The sequence below is a fragment of the Pistacia vera genome, unplaced genomic scaffold (assembly GCF_008641045.1).
Source record: "Pistacia vera cultivar Batoury unplaced genomic scaffold, PisVer_v2 Contig284, whole genome shotgun sequence".
Taxonomy (NCBI): domain Eukaryota; kingdom Viridiplantae; phylum Streptophyta; class Magnoliopsida; order Sapindales; family Anacardiaceae; genus Pistacia; species Pistacia vera.
The window spans coordinates 174,803-197,243 of record NW_022196095.1 but is presented as its reverse complement, the minus strand read 5'-3'; the positions used below and the strand labels follow the sequence as shown (position 1 = coordinate 197,243).

The following is a 22,441-nucleotide window of genomic DNA, read 5'->3' as shown; positions in this document are numbered from 1 at the left end:
TAATCGTCACTTGTTCGTAAAATGAATCATCTAAAAGACGATTTTTTTTTTAATTCTTTTGGTAATGAAAATGAGAATGACTGTGATGTCCTTTTTATTTTTTAGGTTTTTTATTTTTGTTTGTTTGTTTTGCTAATATGATGCGAAGATTACAAACAAACAAAATTTGTGTTTAGGGTTTTGATCTCGAAATCGAAAATCCATGGCAGGGTGGTCGATGGTAGCAAATGGGTCTGTTGTAGATTGCGGCCAAAGAACCTCAAAACAAAAGAATCTCGAGGCAAAAGGACTCGGGATCGATTTTGAACCGTCTTCTGAGGAATCTAAACTCAAATGCAAAAAGCTTCGATTATGTTTTGACCAATTTCTTCGCTTTTTTCTTAAGCAGATCTATGCCCAAGATAGCCTTCGGCCTCTCCCTCCAATGCTTAAAGATGGACAACCTATTGATTTGTTTAAACTCTTTTTGGTTGTGAGAGAGAAAGGTGGATATGATAAAGTTTCGAAGTATGGATTGTGGCATTTAGTAGCTAAAGAATCTGGCTTGGGTTTGAGTGCTTCAGTATCTATTAAATTGGTTTATGCTAAGTATTTGGATGCTTTAGAGAGATGGTTAGATAGAGTTGCTGATGATAGAAGAGACTCCAAGAGTAATTCAGTTGATACTGGCTCAAGTTTGAGTGGATATTTGATGAAGTTAGGAGCAGAGTTTGAAGGTTTTTTATCGGGTTCAAAGAAAACGGATGAGGTGTATCCACATTTGAAAGAATTGGATTTTGAAAATGATGTGAATGTCTGTAGAAATGATCTTAGTATGGTGGTGGAGTCTAAGGGACTTGAAAAATGTATTAATGATGAGGGAACTATGCACATTGGTCCAGTAAAGAGATATGTGGATGCTGTTGAAGTCGTGAAATTTTGTGATGATGGTGAGCTAAAGAGCACAGTTTTCGATTTAGAAGGGGACAAGAATAGCTTTGATTTTGGGGATTCAAGTCTGGATGATGCTGACATAACAAAATGTGCACTGAATTTATCGGATTCAGGAGAACAGTGTAATGATGAGGAGGCGAAGAGTGTGGTGGTGGGGGAATCAGATGGGGGCAAGAACTGTGCTGATAGTGATAAAGATGGTATTGTGATGCTAGATTCGAAATTTGTCGAGGAAAAGGAAGAGAGTTCTAGTTGTCATGAGAAAAAGGAAGAGAGGTCTAGTCGTAAAAGGAAACATGGGTCTACGTGGAAAATGCTGAGTTGGATTACTGGGATTGCCATGAATCCATGCAATTCTGTGGTTGGTTCATTACCTGATAAGTCGAAATGGAAGTCTTATGGAAATGGGGAGTTATGGAAGCAAGTTTTATCTTATCGAGAGGCAGTTTTCTTTAAAAGACATGTTGATTCAAGTGCTGAACAATCTCCTGGTCAGGTATTTGTCTGCTACAAATTTTTGTCAGTGTCAGTTGTAAAGTCAATTGAAAAACAATCTTATCTTTATATAGTGGCTATAGGCTGTGCCTTTCAAGTTCCTTGTTAAGTCATTTCTTTGTTTGGGTTTGTGGTTTTTTTTTAAGGTTGATATGCTATGCTTTATCTTTTTCATGTTTATTTCATAGTTATATCTTTTTGGCATGAGGTTTAAGTTTCTCCTAACACCTTCTTGTTCATATCCTTCAATTGGTGTTTCAATAACTGATGTGCTACTTTGTGACAATAGCATTGCATACGGTTAACTTGTTGATTGCTATGCATTTTGGGAATGCCTAATTTATTGTATATACCTTAGGATTTAATATTATACTGTCAGAATATGGTTTGATTGTGGCTGTTACGGGTTCTTAAGCTTCACATTAAAGACTAAAGAGAGAAGTCACATGGCATGCACATCTCAACAAGTTTTTCTGTTTTTTTTTTTTTAGTAAAAACTTTTATCTTTCAACGGACAACCTATTCTGTATTCATAGCTACCATTAAACACCAGTAATAGTTCAAAGAAACTTAAGTTACAGGAAGAATAAATGAAAAGAAATAACTCTAAGCTCATTCAATCCAAAATTTATTGATTAGGACTTCATTAAAGCAGCAAAAATTGGGAACCATAAGGCAATGAAGAACTTACGGCAGAGGGAACACAAGTTGTTCATCCTCCTCTGATGATTCATCATCTATAATGAGGCATTTAAAGGGATCAAAAGTATCCACCATTGATGGCATCGATATCTGGACACAGCTGATCTCATCATGCTCCTACCTCGTTGCTTGCTTCCCATGAGCTGATTACCTCCTGTTCGTAACTTTCAAGACGCAAAATATAGTTTTGTTGAGTCAAAAGTTGGGCCATTGCTGCTCCTATTGCTTTCAACATTTTGTGCAATTATGGGATTAACTCATTTACCAATATCTTTGTTGGCCATATTGGAGATATTGAGTTATCTGCAGTTTCAATTGCTTATCTGTCGTTTCAAATTTCTCTTTGGATTCTTGGTTAGCACCCTTCAATTCAACTCAACAATAACGTTTTTCTATTCATAATTTCTTCCCTTTAATTTTCTTATTTAGGAATCTAAGGATAATTATGAATAGCCATAATACATTTGCATGCAGCTTGGCATGGGAAGCGCACTTGAGACGCTATGTGGACAAGCATTTGGCGCGGGGCAAGTAAATTACTAGGTGTATACATGCAACGTTCATGGATAATCCTTTTGTTGCCTGCTTCCTCCTAATGCCACTTTTCATATTGGCAACACAATCTTAAAGCTTCTTGGGCAACGAGATGACATTGCAGAACTTGCGGGACATATATATCAAGTAATGCCTCAAATGTTTTCATTAGCCTTCAATTCCAACCCAAAATTCTTGCAGGCACAAAGCAAAGTGGTGTTCTAGCATGGATTGGTTTTGTAGCTTTGATTGGGCACATTGGTTTATTGTTTCTGTTTATACATGTGTTTGATTGGGGAACTGCTGGAGCTGCTGCTGCTTATGACATATCAGCTTGGGGGATATCGATTGGTCAGATTATTTATGTGGTGGTTGGTGTAAAGATGGGTGGAAAGGATTGTCTTGGTTGGCCTTTAAAGATATGTGGGGATTTGTAAGACTGTCTATAGCTTCAGCTGTTATGCTTTGCCTTGAGTTTTGGTATTTTATGACCATAATTGTTCTCACTGGTCATCTTGATGATCAGTTATCGCCGTTGGTTCTCTTTCTATATGGTGAGAATCCAATTTACTTCTTAATTTGACAAACTATTCTGAGTTGTATGTGGTCATGCATAGTTTTAGTTGCAATGTTTGTTTCAGTATGAACATCAATGGGTGGGAAGGCGTGTTTTTTATTGAGTCAACGCAGCTATAGGTAACAAATGTGGATGTTTGATATTTTTTCTGGTAATGTTATGTTGGTGCTAGTTTAATCGTGTCTTTGCTTCCAGCGTAGGGTGTCTAATGAGCTTGGATCAGGACATCCCAGAGCTGCAAATACTCTGTGGTATCAGTCCTCAATCCTTCTTGTTGGGATATTGCTGCAACTATTATCATGGCAACAAGACACCAGTTTTCCATTATCTTCACAGACAGCCAACAGATGCAAAAAGCTGTGTCTAACTTAGCTTACCTACTTGGTATAACCATGGTGCTGAACAGTGTCCAGCCTGTTATATCTGGTGAGATATATATGTATATAATACAATAACAGATCCCAAACGTTATATATCAACATATTATTACAGAAATAATGTTGGCAGAGGTTGCTGTGGGTGGAGGGTGGCAAGCTTTGGTGGCTTATAAAACTTGTTTTGCTATTACGTTGTTGGGCTCCCTCTTGGGTTTCTTCTCGGTTACAAGATGGAATATGGAGTGAGGTAACAATTAGTTAAGATGAAGCTTTTATGAATTTCATTTACAATTATTTGCATGAATTACATGGTGGATCGGTGTTGTTGTAACAGGGAATTTGGGTTGGCATGATTTGTGGGACTTTTCTGCAGACAATGATCCTGGTGTACATCATTTACAAAACCAACTGGAATAAGGAGGTGAGTAGCGTATTACATTAATAATTATACTATTATAATTCAATTTTTAGCCATTAAAAGTGAATATATATATTTCAGGTTGAGCAAACATTGAACGAATGCGGAATTTGGGGGATTGCAGCAAAGATTGATGGTAGACTTGGGTTTCATCCATCTCATCAACCATAGTTTAACGATAAATCCTAAGCGGTTTTTGATTGTCAGTTCTTTGAATTATTTTGATTCAAATTTGAGATCATCTAGTATGAATATTGTGGCTTACCTAATCATTGCTTTTGTAAAGTGTTAAAACTTAATGGATCCGAAATTAATTGAGATGCACGTATAAAACTTAATGGTCCGGAAATTAATGAGATGCACATTAACTGACTCGAACTCGATTATTAAAAAAAAAAAAAATTCTAACACTTAAGCTACTGTATATAGCTTTGGCCACTAACACTCCATGTTTCTTTTTTAGTACTTGAGATGGCTGATGAATGATTTCATATTTGACGTCTACGTATTACCGTAAACATAGTAATCTTAATCAAAGTGAATTAACGACTTCCGTTAAGTGTGTTAACTGTTAACACCTTCCGTTTATGGACCTTTCAGCTCTTCACTGTACTAGGCCCTCGTATTTTCTGTTTTATATGATGCACCCAAATTCCTTATATTACAATATGATCCTTCTATCTTTTAAAAACCAGAAAAAATTTTTGTAACATTTGAGTCCCTCTTTGGAAATAATCATCGCTTGCGCTCTTCCGTCGTGGTTATGCCCATCTTATCTTTCATTTTGGGTTAGTATTTACTATTTTAACTCAAATTTTTTTTATAAAATTTAAATTAATTGTCTTCTTATTTTATTATTAATAGTTGCCTTAATTTTTTTCTTAAAAAAAAACCTCTTCACCTTAATTGTGGACGGAATTAAATTTTAAAACCTCGTATACAATCCTTAAAAAATCCAGTTGATTGATCTACTTAGTACTTAATACTAACCATAAATTTCTTTTTTAAGTCCACAATACACCCAATTTAATTAGATTAGATCTAATAATTACAATTCAATAATATTACTCTTCCGAAAAACCATATGGTGACGATATGAATTTGAGATAAGTATTATTAGATTTAGTTTGGAATTTTGTAGCTTATTCCATAATTACTTATTGAAACTTATAAATAATTTATAAGGGATTTGTTTATTTATTTAAAATTATTTTAATTTTAGGAAAAAAAATAGTATAAATACAAAAAGATCACAATGGGTAATTTTTAACTAGTTTTGTGTTATTTTTTAAATATGTTAAAATTTCTTAAATAGAAAAGTTTAACAAAAACTAGCCGAGGAATCACAAGCCATTGCAGAGATTGCCCAGCAGGCAGCAACTTCTGTCGACGAGTGAGATAGGACACTTGGACGGTTGAAATCGTGTTGGCGACTATATTCGATAGACTCTAGTTTGACCCGGTCATGATAGTACATTTAAAAAAAAGATAATACTATGTGCATACTAATTGTACTAATCAAGTATTAATATTAAAAATTAAAATTTTTTTTTGAGAATTTTAAATTTTCAATGTTATATTGGATTAGTACAAATTGGTTAATGCACATAACATTACTCTTAAAAAAATTATCATGTCGCTTGATATAAAGGAACTTATAAGCAGGGCGGATGCAATACTAGTTGAGGGTGGTCCACCTTCTTTTTTTTAAATATTAATATGTACAATTTCTAGAATTTGGCCACCCTAACAAAAATATTAATGTGTAATTAGTTTTGATTTTGACCAACCTTAACAAAAAAATTTAGATCCGCCCTACTTATAAGATATTATAAAGGTGAGCTAGGTGCTGCTTTTTTTTTTTTTTTTAATCACAAAATGAATTGGTTTATAAACTGAAGATAATGGTTGAATATAAATAATATGTTTTTTTAGTTTTTTATAGTTGGATTATAAGTGTTGAGTGTTTGCTTTTACAATAAAAATATATGAATAGTAATTTTATAGTAAGAGCATCCGTATATAAATTTTGTGAGGATAATGTTGGAATATTATTAGATTCATCAACGTTGAGTGAATGAATATTTTACAATGAATCCAACAGTATTGAGTATGATACTTTCAAATGTATATAAGGATGTCCCTATTAAAGAATTGTTGAATGTATTAATTCTACATTTTCAAGTACAATAAAACCTCTTTACATTGATACTTTATATAGGAATAACTTCTATACAGTCATAAAAAAATTATGGTCCTAACTGGGCCAATATTGTTAGGGTAGCTACACAGAGTCAATCTTATTGTAGTAATTGACTATTTGTATAAACATGTTAATATTAATATAAGGTATCACAGTATTTGTAAATCATATTACATATGTTATAATAATGTCTTTTAGAATGGTGGAACTATGACGAGGGAATCAAGTGATAATAAGTCTTGATTGTGAGATCCTTGTGAGCATATTTGGTGGTCATTCTAAAAACGTCTATAGCTTAGTTTATCCTAAAGTAACGGTATAGATAATACGATAAGGCTATCATAGGTTTAACGACCCTATCAAAAAATAGTAACAGATATTACATGTTGAAGTTGTTTGGTGAACAACTTGGTGCAACGCATTAGTGCTTGCAGTTGGCAAGTTCACTAGAGGATCACTAGAGGATTCCATACAGATGGTAACCCAATGTCTATGGAATATATCCTCTAACATATGGTGGTGTATATGATCCTTAGACTTGAGATCACCAAACCGTCGTGTGTAAATATCGATGTAGTTTGATGCTAACCTAACGTAGTCCTTTAGGGTTATCAGTACATGAGTAATTGACTACATTGAGAAGTACACTATGGCTATGGTGATCGACATATGATTCTCACTCTTGGATACAGGAGAATTTATGTCGTTAAGTAATGGTAATGACAACAACCCAAAACTATTACCACAATGAAATTGAGTAGGTGCTCAAGTTCAATTTATCAAGTCATTAGTTTGATTACCGAATACAAACATTTCAAGGCAGTATATTTGAAATTGACTTATTTATGTACTTCAAACCTTGATAGATAATAGATGATGAAAAAATTGATTGCACAGTAACCATAACGTAACATTTAGCTAATATGCTGAATCCGAATCATTAGTGGCCATGATGCTTGGTTAGAGGTAATATGAGTCGATGTGTAATGAGACATTATAAGTGTCAATTGCGATATTACCCACTACCAATAAGATAAGAAGTCCATGGGTCACACACTGCCGATAAGATAAGGAGTCCAAGAGTCACACACTTAAAAGACAAATAAAAGAAGATTTTGAATAAGGGCATTTCGTATTTCAGGGCGAAGGGGTATTTTGTTAAATCTTACAATGCGATTAAATTTGTTGGAAGATCTCGCTAATATTGGATTTAATTTTTAAGATTACATATTTATTTCAATATATATATTGGTGTATATATATATTTTTAATGAATAAATTATATTATTTAAATTTATATACATTGTATATACATTTAAATAGTAAATTGTTATTGAATAATATAAAATACCAAACCGACTTTTTTGGGGGCCTAAGTAAAGTTTAATTATTTACTTATAAATAATGATATTAGTGAGAATATTCTTGGAATATGTCAAAGGTATTAGGGTTAGGGTTGCCTATAAAAGGGGCCTTGACCCTTATTTCATCTCTTATTTACCCCCAAGTAAAAAAGTTGTTGAGAGAAATTTTCTTTTAGAAAATTTTCATCTTTGAACCTCTACCGTCAAATTAGCAATTGATCATGTGGGAATTCTTGTTGTGTGGATTACGCTCGTTACTTTCCTCTTAAAGTGGGTAGCGTTTTCTACAACCAAAATGAAGAAGCCTCCAATCAAAGGTATGATTATAACGAATGGTCAATCTTATATATATTTGTTTGAAGAGTTATTAACATCAATTATAATCGGATTATGTGTTTCGAATAAATTTTTTGTTTATTATTTCGCACTTTATTCGATTAAACCTTATAGTTATAATAAGAAAACTCACATTGTAATAAGTTATAATTTGTTAGGTCTCGTTTTAAGGAATTTGCCTCCAATAGTAATAATTATGTATTAACTTTCATTTACATAACTCAACACAAATATTTTCGATCAATCGAGTCGTGTATTAATTTTGGTGGCATGGTTGATTTGCTAGAGGAAGAAGGAAATGTATCACTTGAATTGGTTGAAGATTGCATGGGTTGCGTTATAGTCCAGTATTTATAAAATTTACAGTGAGAGAAAAACATAAAAAGAATGCAAAATTTTAGACTTTTAAGATAACTTTATATTCCCAATACAATAGATACATGTACTAGTTTTTTAAATTAGTGTCTCTTTTATTAATATCTATACCTGGATTTGATATACTCCATTAATTAATTATAGAGGTGGGAATTAGGCTTGGACCTAAAAGTCCAACCCAAAAAAACCGGTCCTAGGACCAGACTAGGCCAAAGGGAGGAGGGCCTGGGCTAGGGCCGATTCCTCCTCTGATATAGGCTCGGGCCCAAACCCCTCTCCAATTTCCTTTTAACCCTGTAAAATATCCAAAACCCTCTATTTAATATGAAATTGACAATAAACGTAAGAGTTAAAATAAAATTTTATAAAAAAATTGTCCAAGCCCATAGGACCAGTCTTGGGCCCATGACCGTCCCTGATTATTTGGGCTTGGGGCTCAGGACCAGACCCAAATTGGGCCCGAACCTTGAAGGGACGACTAGGCTTGGGCTTTTCCCACCTCTAATTAATTATTAATGTAGTGCATACTTATCTCTATGCTACACCTCTGTTAAGTTATAATCTCTTTATAGTAATAAAATTGTTTGGTCTCACCATTATGATTATACAAAGGTTGTATTATATAACTTTTACAAACAATGAAATTACTGACTACATTATATAATGTTGCCTTTTTGTGAACCCTTAGATCACAAGTGAACAACACTTTGAATCATAGTCTTTGAGCTATTGTGATATTACCTCTTTGTGATAGCCTTAGATCGTGAGAGATCAACTCTTGAACTTAATCTAGGGTTATTAACAAGATAACTTTATCACCATTGGATCTATGATTAGTTAACGTTGAATCATTAGATCGTAATTGTTATATTAAGATTTTGAAAAAAAAAAAAACAAAAAAAACTAGATAGAAATTGATTAAACACAACAGTATAAAACACACAAAGTTTTGAAGTCGAAGTGATTTTATATGATAATGATTGATAGAAAATATGATAAATGAAAAAGGGTCTATTGTTATAAAATGGGTTGGTTGATTTTCAAAGACAAACATACTAATAAATATATAATTTTAATTTCCAAAAATATCCCTTTCACAGCGGTGGTGTTGCTGATTTTACGGAAGAGAAGAGAGAAGAAGAAGGGTAAGGATGAAGATGGTGTATTTTCAGTGCTGAATTTGAAGGTTTTTTCTTACAAAGAACTTCACACAGTGACAAGGGGTTTCTCAGACAAACTTGGGCATGGTGGATTCGGGACAGTTTTTCAAGGAGAGTTATCAGATGCAACTATTGTTGCAGTGAAACGCCTTGAAAGGCCTGGAAGTGGAGAAAAGGAGTTCAGGGCAGAGGTTTGCACTATTGGGAACATTCAACATGTTAATCTAGTGAGACTTAGAGGTTTTTGCTCAGAGAATTCTCACAGACTATTGGTTTATGATTACATGCCAAATGGTCCTTTGAGTTCTTATTTACGCCAAGGTAGTCCTAATATAAGCTGGGATATTAGATTTCGGATAGCCATTGGTACGGCTAGAGGTATTGCATACTTACATGAGGAATGCAGAGACTGCATCATCCATTGTGATATCAAACCGGAAAACATTCTTTTGGATAGTGATTACACAGCCAAGGTATCAGATTTTGGACTAGCAAAGTTAATTGGTCGGGACTTTAGCCGAGTATTGGCCACAATGAGGGGCACTTGGGGCTATGTAGCACCGGAATGGATATCTGGATTGGCAATTACAGCAAAAGCTGATGTTTATAGCTATGGAATGACATTGTTAGAGTTAATAGGAGGTCGCAGAAACGTTGAGGCACCAGCTTCTGGAGGCAATGGTAATGTTGATGGTGGTGGTGGAGCTGAATATGGGGAAAAATGGTTTTTCCCTCCATGGGCAGCACGGCAAATAATTGAGGGCAATGTGGCAGCAATCGTGGATGATAGACTAGGTGGAGTTTATAATGTTGAGGAGGCAGAGCGTGTTGCATTGGTGGCAATTTGGTGCATACAAGATAACGAGGAAATGAGGCCTACAATGGGGATGGTGGTTAAGATGTTGGAGGGAGTAGTGGAGGTGACCACTCCTCCACCACCAAGACTAATACAAGCACTTGTTTCCGGGGAGTCATATCACGGAATCAGGATGGATTCCAACAATGGGGCATCCATTGCTGGTGACTGTTCTGGCAATATAAGAGTATCAACTGGAGGTTCACATTCATCTTCTGGAAATGTCTCTTCCCCAATGAATGTTTTAACTGACAAATTTGTCGGGAAAACTGATGAGAAAAGCCAAGTTCAGTAACAAGTCTATAGTTTTTGTTACTCCAGTCTTCTCCTTAAGTTTAGAAGCTCTTTTTTTTTTGTCAATTTAAAAATGCAATAGAAAGAAATGTAATGTAGATTACCAAGCAAGTATAAAAAGAGTTAATGTTGCTTTAGAAGTTTTGCCACTTCTCAAATGATTCCAAATAGATTCAAATGCCTAATGTCCTTTTCAGCTGTACATATCTGTGATTGTATTTAAGTGCATGTATACGTTTCCCTTTTTTCATCAAAGGGCAGTTAGGTGATGATGTTGTTACGGTATTTGTTTGAATGTGCACAGTCTAAATTGGGTTCAAAATCCGAATAATACTACACCAACAATCCTCTCTCACACAATTATGATGTGATAACTCATAATTAGTTAGTTTATGATAGGTTTTACATAGGTCCTATTAATTAATTGTAAGCTGATTAACTGCGAGTTTTCACATCAAAGTTATGAAAGAAAGTTTATGAGAGAAGATTATTAGTATAGTATTATCCTGTAATCACGTGACAGCATGATGACGCTGAGCCCAAATAGCCCCAAGGCCAACTGATCGTCATAATATCGATGCACTTACAGTTAATAGCTCAAAATTAATGAGTCAAACTTGGCAGCTCAACCAATAATTGCCGCACAATCACATCAACTTTTTGTTAAGTAGTCGAATGATTCAATTTGTCCATTGTTTTATCTCTTCCTTTTGAGTTTTGAATTCATGTATTGGTTGGATACATAGAATGCAGCCTCATCACTTCAACAAGCAAGAACCCTTTGCACGCTCCATGATTCTCACCTTCTAACCCAGTGCGTGCATTATAGGCGCCTGCTGGGAATTGAAAGTTCTTGGATCCGTTTTGTCTCTTTCCCAGAAGGAAAGTTGTTCAATTTGTTCTTCTTGTTAGAAACGTAACTTCGTGCTAATGTTTGGTTCATTAAGAAATCTTATTATTATTAGATGATCTTCTTCTTTGCGTTGTAATGGCCTCAGCAGCTTGCTTGTAAGCCCATCTGGCTTCGTTATGTATGATGGTCCATTTAGTTGAACCCAACTATCTAGTTGCCATCTTTAGCCCAGGAGACCAGGACCCATAAAGAGAGACCAAATTCCTATAATAAAATTAATGGTAAACATTTTTATTGGCTCAGATCAGAAGCATGTGAAACCCAGTATTTGAAAATAGTTAATAGTGCTTACCATCCATTCCATATGCACCATTCAAATACAAAGTACAAACCTTCCTTGATACCACTGGTCATTATCTATCGTAAAGCTTCACATTAAAGACTAAAGAGAGAATGTCACATGGCATGCACATCTCAACAAGTTTTTCTGTTTTTTTTTTTTTTTTTTAGTAAAAACTCTTTTATCTTTCAACGGACAACCTTATTCTGTTATTCATAGCTACCATTAAACACCAGTAATAGCTCAAAGACAAACTTAAGTTACAGGAAGAAATAAATGAAAAGAAAATAACTCTAAGCTCATTCAATCCAAAATTTATTGAATTAGGACTTCATTAAAGCAGCAAAAATTGGGAACCATAAGGAAAATGAAGAACTTACGGCAGAGGGGAACACAAGTTGTTCATCCTCCACTGATGATTCATCACCTATAATGAGGCATTTAAAGGGATCAAAAGTATCCACCATTGATGGCATCGATATCTGGGACACAGCTGATCTCCATCATGCTCCTACCTCGTTGCTTGCTTCCCATGAGGCTGATTACCCTCCTGTTCATAACTTTCAAGACGCAAAATATATATGTTTTGTTGAGTCCAACAAGCTATGGGCCATTGCTGCTCCTATTGCTTTCAACATTTTGTGCAATTATGGGATTAACTCATTTACCAATATCTTTGTTGGCCATATTGGAGATATTGAGTTATCTGCAGTTTCAATTGCTTTATCTGTCGTTTCAAATTTCTCCTTTGGATTCTTGGTTAGCACCCTTCAATTCAACTCAACATAACGTTTTTCTATTCATTAATTTCTTCCCTTTAATTTTCTTATTTATGGAATCTAAGGTAATGTATTAAGAGCCATAATACATTTGCATGCAGCTTGGCATGGGAAGCGCACTTGAGACGCTATGTGGACAAGCATTTGGCGCGGGGCAAGTACAATTACTAGGTGTATACATGCAACGTTCATGGATAATCCTTTTTGTTGCCTGCTTCCTCCTAATGCCACTTTTCATATTGGCAACACCAATCTTAAAGCTTCTTGGGCAACGAGATGACATTGCAGAACTTGCTGGGACATATACTATTCAAGTAATGCCTCAAATGTTTTCATTAGCCTTCAATTTCCCAACCCAAAAATTCTTGCAGGCACAAAGCAAAGTTGGTGTTCTAGCATGGATTGGTTTTGTAGCTTTGATTGGGCACATTGGTTTATTGTTTCTGTTTATACATGTGTTTGATTGGGGAACTGCTGGAGCTGCTGCTGCTTATGACATATCAGCTTGGGGGATATCGATTGGTCAGATTATTTATGTGGTTGGTTGGTGTAAAGATGGGTGGAAAGGATTGTCTTGGTTGGCCTTTAAAGATATGTGGGGATTTGTAAGACTGTCTATAGCTTCAGCTGTTATGCTTTGCCTTGAGTTTTGGTATTTTATGACCATAATTGTTCTCACTGGTCATCTTGATGATCCAGTTATCGCCGTTGGTTCTCTTTCTATATGGTGAGAATCCAATTTACTTCTTAATTTGACAAACTATTTCTGAGTTGTATGTGGTCATGCTTAGTTTTAGTTGCAATTGTTTGTTTCAGTATGAACATCAATGGGTGGGAAGGCGTGTTTTTTATTGGAGTCAACGCAGCTATAAGGTAACAAATGTGGATGTTTGATATTTTTTTCTGGTAATGTTATGTTGGTGCTAGTTTTAATCGTGTCTTTGCTTCCAGCGTACGGGTGTCTAATGAGCTTGGATCAGGACATCCCAGAGCTGCAAAATACTCTGTGGTTGTCACAGTCTTGCAATCTCTTCTTGTTGGGATTATTGCTGCAACTATTATCATGGCAACAAGACACCAGTTTTCCATTATCTTCACAGACAGCCAACAGATGCAAAAAGCTGTGTCTAACTTAGCTTACCTACTTGGTATAACCATGGTGCTAAACAGTGTCCAGCCTGTTATATCTGGTGAGATATATATGTATATAATACAATTAACAGATCCCAAACGTTATATATCAACATATTATTACAGAAATAATGTTGGCAGGAGTTGCTGTGGGTGGAGGGTGGCAAGCTTTGGTGGCTTATATAAACTTGTTTTGCTATTACGTTGTTGGGCTCCCTCTTGGGTTTCTTCTCGGTTACAAGATGGAATATGGAGTGCAGGTAACAATTAGTTAAGATGAAGCTTTTATGAATTTCATGTACAATTATTTGCATGAATTACATGTGTGGATCGGTGTTGTTGTAACAGGGAATTTGGGTTGGCATGATTTGTGGGACTTTTCTGCAGACAATGATCCTGGTGTACATCATTTACAAAACCAACTGGAATAAGGAGGTGAGTAGCGTATTACTATTAATTAATTATACTATTATAATTCAACTTTTTTAGCCATTAAAAGTGAATATATATATATTTCAGGTTGAACAAACATATGAACGAATGCGGAATTTGGGAGGATTGCAGCAAAGATTTGATGGGTAGACTTGGGTTTCATCCATCTCATCAACCATAGTTTAACCATAAATAGCCCCAAGGCCAACTGATCGTCATAATATCGATGCACTTACAGTTAATAGCTCAAAATTAATGAGTCAAACTTGGCAGCTCAACCAATAATTGCCGCACAATCACATCAACTTTTTGTTAAGTAGTCGAATGATTCAATTTGTCCATTGTTTTATCTCTTCCTTTTGAGTTTTGAATTCATGTATTGGTTGGATACATAGAATGCAGCCTCATCACTTCAACAAGCAAGAACCCTTTGCACGCTCCATGATTCTCACCTTCTAACCCAGTGCGTGCATTATAGGCGCCTGCTGGGAATTGAAAGTTCTTGGATCCGTTTTGTCTCTTTCCCAGAAGGAAAGTTGTTCAATTTGTTCTTCTTGTTAGAAACGTAACTTCGTGCTAATGTTTGGTTCATTAAGAAATCTTATTATTATTAGATGATCTTCTTCTTTGCGTTGTAATGGCCTCAGCAGCTTGCTTGTAAGCCCATCTGGCTTCGTTATGTATGATGGTCCATTTAGTTGAACCCAACTATCTAGTTGCCATCTTTAGCCCAGGAGACCAGGACCCATAAAGAGAGACCAAATTCCTATAATAAAATTAATGGTAAACATTTTTATTGGCTCAGATCAGAAGCATGTGAAACCCAGTATTTGAAAATAGTTAATAGTGCTTACCATCCATTCCATATGCACCATTCAAATACAAAGTACAAACCTTCCTTGATACCACTGGTCATTATCTATCGTAAAGCTTCACATTAAAGACTAAAGAGAGAATGTCACATGGCATGCACATCTCAACAAGTTTTTCTGTTTTTTTTTTTTTTTTTTAGTAAAAACTCTTTTATCTTTCAACGGACAACCTTATTCTGTTATTCATAGCTACCATTAAACACCAGTAATAGCTCAAAGACAAACTTAAGTTACAGGAAGAAATAAATGAAAAGAAAATAACTCTAAGCTCATTCAATCCAAAATTTATTGAATTAGGACTTCATTAAAGCAGCAAAAATTGGGAACCATAAGGAAAATGAAGAACTTACGGCAGAGGGGAACACAAGTTGTTCATCCTCCACTGATGATTCATCACCTATAATGAGGCATTTAAAGGGATCAAAAGTATCCACCATTGATGGCATCGATATCTGGGACACAGCTGATCTCCATCATGCTCCTACCTCGTTGCTTGCTTCCCATGAGGCTGATTACCCTCCTGTTCATAACTTTCAAGACGCAAAATATATATGTTTTGTTGAGTCCAACAAGCTATGGGCCATTGCTGCTCCTATTGCTTTCAACATTTTGTGCAATTATGGGATTAACTCATTTACCAATATCTTTGTTGGCCATATTGGAGATATTGAGTTATCTGCAGTTTCAATTGCTTTATCTGTCGTTTCAAATTTCTCCTTTGGATTCTTGGTTAGCACCCTTCAATTCAACTCAACATAACGTTTTTCTATTCATTAATTTCTTCCCTTTAATTTTCTTATTTATGGAATCTAAGGTAATGTATTAAGAGCCATAATACATTTGCATGCAGCTTGGCATGGGAAGCGCACTTGAGACGCTATGTGGACAAGCATTTGGCGCGGGGCAAGTACAATTACTAGGTGTATACATGCAACGTTCATGGATAATCCTTTTTGTTGCCTGCTTCCTCCTAATGCCACTTTTCATATTGGCAACACCAATCTTAAAGCTTCTTGGGCAACGAGATGACATTGCAGAACTTGCTGGGACATATACTATTCAAGTAATGCCTCAAATGTTTTCATTAGCCTTCAATTTCCCAACCCAAAAATTCTTGCAGGCACAAAGCAAAGTTGGTGTTCTAGCATGGATTGGTTTTGTAGCTTTGATTGGGCACATTGGTTTATTGTTTCTGTTTATACATGTGTTTGATTGGGGAACTGCTGGAGCTGCTGCTGCTTATGACATATCAGCTTGGGGGATATCGATTGGTCAGATTATTTATGTGGTTGGTTGGTGTAAAGATGGGTGGAAAGGATTGTCTTGGTTGGCCTTTAAAGATATGTGGGGATTTGTAAGACTGTCTATAGCTTCAGCTGTTATGCTTTGCCTTGAGTTTTGGTATTTTATGACCATAATTGTTCTCACTGGTCATCTTGATGATCCAGTTATCGCCGTTGGTTCTCTTTCTATATGGTGAGAATCCAATTTACTTCTTAATTTGACAAACTATTTCTGAGTTGTATGTGGTCATGCTTAGTTTTAGTTGCAATTGTTTGTTTCAGTATGAACATCAATGGGTGGGAAGGCGTGTTTTTTATTGGAGTCAACGCAGCTATAAGGTAACAAATGTGGATGTTTGATATTTTTTTCTGGTAATGTTATGTTGGTGCTAGTTTTAATCGTGTCTTTGCTTCCAGCGTACGGGTGTCTAATGAGCTTGGATCAGGACATCCCAGAGCTGCAAAATACTCTGTGGTTGTCACAGTCTTGCAATCTCTTCTTGTTGGGATTATTGCTGCAACTATTATCATGGCAACAAGACACCAGTTTTCCATTATCTTCACAGACAGCCAACAGATGCAAAAAGCTGTGTCTAACTTAGCTTACCTACTTGGTATAACCATGGTGCTAAACAGTGTCCAGCCTGTTATATCTGGTGAGATATATATGTATATAATACAATTAACAGATCCCAAACGTTATATATCAACATATTATTACAGAAATAATGTTGGCAGGAGTTGCTGTGGGTGGAGGGTGGCAAGCTTTGGTGGCTTATATAAACTTGTTTTGCTATTACGTTGTTGGGCTCCCTCTTGGGTTTCTTCTCGGTTACAAGATGGAATATGGAGTGCAGGTAACAATTAGTTAAGATGAAGCTTTTATGAATTTCATTTACAATTATTTGCATGAATTACATGTGTGGATCGGTGTTGTTGTAACAGGGAATTTGGGTTGGCATGATTTGTGGGACTTTTCTGCAGACAATGATCCTGGTGTACATCATTTACAAAACCAACTGGAATAAGGAGGTGAGTAGCGTATTACTATTAATTAATTATACTATTATAATTCAACTTTTTTAGCCATTAAAAGTGAATATATATATTTCAGGTTGAGCAAACATTTGAACGAATGCGGAATTTGGGAGGATTGCAGCAAAGATTTGATGGGTAGACTTGGGTTTCATCCATCTCATCAACCATAGTTTAACGATAAATCCTAAGCGGTTTTTGATTGTTCCGTTCTTTGAATTATTTTGATTCAAATTTTGAGATCATCTAGTATGATAATATTGTGGCTTACCTAATCATTTGCTTTTGTAAAGTGTTAAAACTTTAATGGATCCGAGAAATTAATTGAGATGCACGTATAAAACTTCAATGGATCCGAGAAATTAATTGAGATGCACATAAACTGACTCGAACTCCGATTATTTAAAAAAAAATAAAAAAATTCTAACACTTAAGCTAGCTTGTATATATAGCTTTGGCCACTAACACTACCATGTTTCTTTTTTAGTACTTTGAGATGGCTGATGAATGATTCTCATATTTGACGGTCTACGTATTACCGTAAACATAGTAATCATTAATCAAAGTGAATTAACGACTTCCGTTAAGTGTGTTAACTGTTAACACCTTCCGTTTATGGACCTTTCCAGCTCTTCACTGTACTAGGCCCTCGTACTTTTCTGTTTTATATGATGCACCCAAATTCCTTATATTTACAATATGATCCTTCTATCTTTTAAAAAACCAGAAAATAATTTTTTTGTAACATTTGAGTCCCTCTTTTGGAAAATAATCATCGCTTGCGCTCTTCCGTCGTGGTTATGCCCATCTTATCTTTCATTTTGGGTTAGTATTTTACTATTTTAACTCAAATTTTTTTATATAAATTATTTAAATTAATTGTCTTCTTTATTTTATTATTAATAGTTGCCTTTAATTTTTTTCTTAAAAAAAATTACCTCTTCACCTTAATTGTGGACGGAATTAAATTTTAAAACCTCGTATACAATCCTTAAAAAATCCAGTTGATTGATCTACTTAGTACTTAATACTAACCATAAATTTCTTTTTTAAGTCCAACAATACACCCAATTTAATTAGATTAGATCTAATAATTACAATTCAATAATATTACTCTTCCGAAAAACCATATGGTGACGATATGAAATTTGAGATAAGTATTATTAGATTTAGTTTGAGAATTTTGTAGCTTATTCCATAATTACTTATTGAAACTTTATAAATAATTTATAAGGGATTTGTTTTATTTAATTTTAAAATTACTTTTAATTTTAGGAAAAAAAATAGTATAAATACAAAAAGATCACAATGGGTAATTTTTAACTAAGTTTTGTGTTATTTTTAAAATATGTTAAAATTTCTTAAATAGAAAAGTTTAACAAAAACTAGCCGAGGAATCACAAGCCATTTGCATGAGATAATGCCCAGCAAGGCAGCAAACTTCTGTCGACGAGTGAGATAGGACACTTGGACGGTTGAAATCGTTGGTTGGCGATATATTCGATATGACTATAGTTTGACCCGGTCATGATATGTACATTTAAAAAAAAGAATAATACTATGTGCATTAACTAATTTGTACTAATCAAGTATTAATATTAAAAATTAAAATTTTTTTTTGAGAAATTTTAAATTTTCAATGTTAATATTTGGATTAGTACAAATTGGTTAATGCACATAACATTACTCTTAAAAAAATTATCATGTCGCTTGATATAAAGGAACTTATAAGCAGGGGCGGATGCAATACTAGTTGAGGGTGGTCCACCCTTCTTTTTTTTTTAAATATTAATATGTACAATTTCTAGAATTTGGCCCACCCTAACAAAAATATTAATGTGTAATTAGTTTTGATTTTGACCAACCTTAACAAAAAAATTTAGATCCGCCCTACTTATAAGATATTATAAAGTTGTAGCATTAGGTGCTGCTTTTTTTTTTTTTTTAATCACAAAAAAATGAATTGGTTTATAAACTGAAGATGAATGGTTGAATATAAATAATATGTTTAGTTTTAGTTTTTTATAGTTGGATTATAAGTGTTGAGTTGTTTGCTTTTACAATAAAAATATATGAATAGTAATTTTATAGTAAGAGCATCCGTATATAAATTTTGTGAGGATAATGTTGGAATATTATTAGATTCATCAACGTTAGAGTGAAATGATATTTTACAAATGAATCCAACAGTATTGAAGTATGATACTTTCAAATGTATATAAGGATGTCCCTATTAAAGAATTGTTGAATGTATTAATTTCTATCATTTTTCAAGTACAATAAAACCTCTTTACATTGATACTTTATATAGGAATAACTTCTATACAGTCATAAAAAATTATGGTCCTAACTTGGGCCAATTATTGTTAGGGTAGCTACACTAGAGTCAATCTTATTGTAGTAATTGACTATTTGTAAAACATGTTAATATTAATATAAGGTATCACAGTATTATGTAAATCATATTTCACATATGTTATAATACATGTCTTTAGAATGGTGGAACTATGACGAGGGAATCAAGTGATAATAAGTCTTGATTGTGAGATCCTTGTGAGCATATTTGGTGGTCATTCTAAAAACGTCTATAGCCTTAGTATTATCCTAAAGTAACGGTATAGATAATACGATAAGGCTATCATAGCGTTTAACGACCCTATCAAAAAATAGTAACAGATATTACATGTTGAAGTTGTTTGGTGACAACTTGGTGCAACGCATTAGTGCTTGCAGTTGGCAAGTTCACTAGATGGATCCACTAGAGGATTCCATACAGATGGTAACCCCAATGTCTATGGAATATATCCTCTAACATATGGTGGTGTATATGATCCTTAGACTTGAGATCACCAAACCGTCGTGTGTAAATATCGATGTAGTTTGATGCTAACCTAACGTAGTCCTATTTAGGGTTATCAGTACATGAGTAATTGACTACATTGAGAAGTACACTATGGCTATGGTGGATCGACATATGATTCATCACTCTTGGATACAGGAGAATTTATGTCGTTAAGTAATTTGGTAAATGACAACAACCCAAAACTATTACCACAATGAAATTGAGTAGGTGCTCAAGTTCAATTTTATCAAGTCATTAGTTTGATTACCGAATACAAACATTTCAAGGCAGTATATTTGAAATTGACCTTATTTATGTACTTCAAACCTTGATAAGATAATAGATGATGAAAATATTTGATTGCACAGTAACCATACCGTTAACATTTAGCTAATATGCTGAATCCGAATCTATTAGGTGGCCATGATGCTTGGTTAGAGGTCAATATGAGTCGATGTGTAATGAGACAATTTATTAAGTGTCAATTGCGATATTACCCACTACCAATAAGATAAGAAGTCCATGGGTCACACACTGCCGATAAGATAAGGAGTCCACGAGTCACACACTTAAAAGACAAATAAAAGAAGATTTTGAATAAGGGCACTTTCGGTATTTCAGGGCGAAGGGGTATTTTGTTAAATCTTACAATGCGATTAAATTTGTTGGAAGATTCTCGCGTTAATATTGGATTTAATTTTTAAGATTACATATTTATTTCAATATATATATTGGTGTATATATATATTTTTTAATGAATAAATTATCATTATTTAAATTTATATACTATTGTATATACATTTTAAATAGTAAATTGTTATTGAATAATAATAAAATACCAAACCGACTTTTTTGGGGGCCCTAAGTAAAGTTTAATTATTTACTTATAAATAATGAATATTAGTGAGAAATATTCTTGGAATATGTCAAAGGAATATTAGGGTTAGGGTTTGCCTATAAAAAGGGGCCTTGACCCTTATTTCATTCTCTTATCTTACCTCCCAAGTTAAAAAAGTTGTTGAGAGAAATTTTCTTTTAGAAAATTTTCATCTTTGAACCTCTACCGTCAAATTAGCAAATTGATCATGTGGGAATTCTTGTCTTTGTGTGGATTACCGCTCGTTTACTTCTCCTCTTAAAGTGGTAGCGTTTTCTACAACCAAAATCGAAGAAGCCTCCAATCAAAGGTATGATTATAACGAATGGTCAATCTTATACATATATTTGTTTTGAATGAGTTATTAACATCAATTTATAATCCTGGATTATGTGTTTCGAATAAATTTTTTGTTTATTATTTCGCACTTTATTCGATTAAACCTTATAGTTATTAATAAGAATAAACTCCACATTGTAATAAGTTATAATTTGTTTAGGTCTCGTTTTAAGGAATTTGCCTCCAATAGTAATAATTATATGTATTAACTTTCATTTTACATAACTCAACACAAATATTTTCGATCAATCGAGTCGTGTATTAACTTTTGGTGGCATGGTTGATTTGCTAGAGGAAGAAGGAAATGTATCACTTGAATTGGTTGAAGATTGCATGGGTTGCGTTATAGTCCAATGTATTTATAAAATTTACAGTGAGAGAAAAACATTAAAAAGAATGCAAAATTTTAGACTTTTAAGATAACTTTATATATTCCCAATACAACATAGATACATGTACTAGTTTTTTTAAATTATGTTGTCTCTTTTATTAATATCTATACCTCGGATTTGATATACTCCATTAATTAATTATAGAGGTGGGAATTAGGCTTGGACCTAAAAAGTCCAACCCAAAAAAACCGGTCCTAGGACCAGACTAGGCCAAAGGGAGGAGGGCCTGGGCCTAGGGCCGATTCCTCCTCTGATCATAGGCTCGGGCCCAAACCCCCTCTCCAATTTCCTTTTAACCCCTGTAAAATATCCAAAACCCTCTATTTAATATGAAATTGACAATAAACGTAAGAGTTAAAATAAAATTTTATAAAAAAATTGTCCAAGCCCATAGGACCAGTCTTGGGCCCATGACCCGTCCCTGATTATTTGGGCTTGGGCCCTCAAGGACCAGACCCAAATTGGGCCCGAACCTTGAAGGGACGACTAGGCTTGGGCTTTTCCCACCTCTAATTAATTATTAATGTAGTGCATACTTTATCTCTATGCTACACCTCTGTTAAGTTATAATCTCTTTATAGTAATAAAATTGTTTGGTCTCACCATTATGATTATACAAAGGTTGTATTATATTAACTTTTA

At 34.3% G+C, this 22,441-nt stretch overlaps 2 protein-coding genes and 1 pseudogene across 2 annotated transcripts; all 3 read left to right on the top strand.

Annotated features, from left to right (window-relative positions):
- The first annotated feature begins 691 nt into the window (after window positions 1-691).
- LOC116134211 lies at window positions 692-4,207 on the top strand (annotated as a pseudogene).
- Window positions 4,208-9,338: 5,131 nt separating this feature from the next.
- Window positions 9,339-14,309, top strand: LOC116134210 (protein DETOXIFICATION 34-like). Its single transcript, XM_031419886.1, has 8 exons — window positions 9,339-10,616; window positions 12,145-12,576; window positions 12,698-13,323; window positions 13,413-13,469; window positions 13,548-13,786; window positions 13,869-13,987; window positions 14,076-14,162; window positions 14,247-14,309. The coding sequence occupies exons 1-8, from the start codon at window positions 9,339-9,341 to the stop codon at window positions 14,307-14,309; spliced, it is 2,901 nt and encodes a 966-aa protein (XP_031275746.1).
- A 1,124-nt stretch (window positions 14,310-15,433) lies between these two features.
- Window positions 15,434-17,513, top strand: LOC116134209 (protein DETOXIFICATION 34-like). Its single transcript, XM_031419885.1, has 7 exons — window positions 15,434-15,760; window positions 15,882-16,507; window positions 16,597-16,653; window positions 16,732-16,970; window positions 17,053-17,171; window positions 17,260-17,346; window positions 17,429-17,513. Exons 1-7 carry the CDS (start codon window positions 15,434-15,436, stop codon window positions 17,489-17,491), a joined length of 1,518 nt encoding a protein of 505 aa, XP_031275745.1. The 3' UTR covers window positions 17,492-17,513.
- The last annotated feature ends 4,928 nt before the right edge of the window (window positions 17,514-22,441 follow it).

What these genes read in the sequence shown, in the direction of transcription:
- LOC116134210 (XM_031419886.1), top strand. Translation starts at nt 9,339, where the DNA reads ATGGGTTGGTTGATTTTCAAAGACAAACATACTAATAAATATATAATT. An exon ending in ATTTCTCCTTTGGATTCTTG is followed by an intron (nt 12,577 to 12,697) that starts GTTAGCACCCTT and finishes ATTTGCATGCAG; the next exon opens with CTTGGCATGGGAAGCGCACT. An exon ending in TGTCCAGCCTGTTATATCTG is followed by an intron (nt 13,787 to 13,868) that starts GTGAGATATATA and finishes TAATGTTGGCAG; the next exon opens with GAGTTGCTGTGGGTGGAGGG.
- LOC116134209 (XM_031419885.1), top strand. Translation starts at nt 15,434, where the DNA reads ATGAGGCATTTAAAGGGATCAAAAGTATCCACCATTGATGGCATCGAT. An exon ending in GGAGTCAACGCAGCTATAAG is followed by an intron (nt 16,654 to 16,731) that starts GTAACAAATGTG and finishes CTTTGCTTCCAG; the next exon opens with CGTACGGGTGTCTAATGAGC. An exon ending in AGATGGAATATGGAGTGCAG is followed by an intron (nt 17,172 to 17,259) that starts GTAACAATTAGT and finishes TTGTTGTAACAG; the next exon opens with GGAATTTGGGTTGGCATGAT.